Here is a 1,992-nt window from a genome sequence, read left to right on the forward strand (position 1 = left end):
TTTTGGGAAGATCGACTTCATGGTTTGTTTATAGTAAATTTGCAAAGAAATAGCTATATATCAGCGTTTTAAACCAGATTCCCCCTTAAATCATTTAATGATTTGTCGTATTTTTCAGCATGTAAAAATGATAAAAGGAACTAAGTATATATAAATATACAATATCATTTTTGTGTAATTATCAAGCATTTCTGCATTTATGAGACTATTTGTTATAAATAAATTGTTTTCAGTTTTCGCATTTTTTCCGTAGAATAATCAAATAACATGGACGTGTAAATAGTTGCAAAAAAAGAAGGGAAGAAAAATATTAATCCAATATTAATATAATACAAGGTACAATTTGATCCCTCATCTATCCAAATATTAGAATCCGTTTTTTTCACCTATTCAGAGACGTGTTTTGATTCCCACCTTATTTACGTTCAATAAACAACAAGGATGACATAACATCCGGGGAGCACTCAGGTGAGAATACAAACATGTCCAGAATGGTTTAAAAAATCTCTAAAAATTCTTTCAACTTTCTAGAATAAATATTGAAACTTCATTTTGGAAAATAATAAAATGTAGTATAATTTATCATTATCGAAAGAAACTACACGAACAAGAATCACTCGGTCACCAGTGACCCAACCTTGTACGATAAGGATTAATTTAAATATACTTACTGGAGAACGGAATATCACGCGGCATATAAATTAGAGCAATATCATTCAAGCCCGAACTGTAATGTGGATGTACAAATGCTTGAGTCGCAATCATGGACCCACCGGGACCTTGATAAGTACCGTATCTTATTCCATAAGGGATATTAACGATACCAAAAACTACCAAAAATCTTCGTGGGTATTTTTCCGCACAATGAGCGGCTGTGAGAATCCATCTTTTTGATAAGATTGTGCCTCCGCATTGTCCGACATTTCCGTTACCTAGGATTTGATGTACCACTACCATGTACGGAAAATCTCCGAGTCTTGCATATTGTCCGCCCGCTATTTTAGTTATTTGATCTCCTATCATTTAGAAAAAATTATTTAAATATTGTGTTCTGAATACACTATATATACTACTAAATACTTACCATAATTACTTAGGCCTCTTACGAAATTATAATTAGGTGTATGTGTGTATGCATGGGATTTACTTTGAATATATTGACATATTGTTAATGAAATTAGAAAATGCAAAAATATTTTCACGTTTTTCAAATTCATGATAGATTATTCCGTAAATTTGAGAATGTTATTCCGACAAAACTTTAAAATGTAAGATTCTCAAGAAATATTATTCCAAAAAAAGAAATTTATTTATAATTTGTGTATACAATAATTTGTATAACTTATATGAACTTATATTAGTTTCGGACTTATAACTGATTTTGTGTAACTACTTGTAACAAACTCAAGGAACTGTCACTGCAGTCTAAGAATTTTCCTTTTATAAGACTCGATAAGATGTTTCTACTTTACTGAAAAATTTGAATACTCCTAACATGCTAGGATATCCGTAGGGCATACTTACGCATCTAAATTTTTCGTTTTTACTGTCCGACTAAGACTGGGTTGTTCCATCTTTCGGTAAACTTCAGTTCACTGTCTTACTCTCTTATTCTTTTATGCTGTTACTCTTTTACTCTTTTGTTTATCCAATAGATAAATTCTCCAATAGAAAAAAAAAACATAGTTTATCTGAAAATGGAACATCGGCTCTGAGAATGATAAACCGAGAGTGTATTTAATGTGTATCACAGAATATCTTAAATTCGTTCAAAGTGAATTCTAGGGCGTTATCAGATAGGAATTCTTTGGATTTGCTGAAATACCTAAGCCATGAGTATTCCAAAGTTCTCTAGCTACATGAGTACTCAAAATTTTCGTCGAAACCATTCCATTTTCATCTGAAACATTTTTTTTAATTAATAATAGTTTCGGAGAAAATTAATTGTGTTACACATATAAAGTAGACCATTTTAATTATATATATATATAT

The 1,992-nt window shown here is 30.6% G+C and overlaps 1 protein-coding gene across 1 annotated transcript in view; it reads right to left on the reverse strand.

The window, feature by feature from the left end:
* The window catches only part of LOC108694901 (venom protease-like), a 10,884-nt gene that overhangs the window by 2,456 nt on the left and 6,436 nt on the right, over window positions 1–1,992 (reverse strand). Inside the window, exons 2-3 of the mRNA XM_018204599.1 lie at window positions 1,525–1,900; window positions 672–1,016 (exon numbers count right to left, since the gene is read on the reverse strand). Coding sequence (XP_018060088.1) covers window positions 672–1,016; window positions 1,525–1,528 — 349 coding nt within the window. The 5' untranslated portion in view covers window positions 1,529–1,900. The remainder of the gene's footprint in view (window positions 1–671; window positions 1,017–1,524; window positions 1,901–1,992) is intronic.

The sequence above is a fragment of the Atta colombica genome, unplaced genomic scaffold, assembly GCF_001594045.1.
Source record: "Atta colombica isolate Treedump-2 unplaced genomic scaffold, Acol1.0 scaffold126, whole genome shotgun sequence".
In the NCBI taxonomy this organism is placed as follows: domain Eukaryota; kingdom Metazoa; phylum Arthropoda; class Insecta; order Hymenoptera; family Formicidae; genus Atta; species Atta colombica.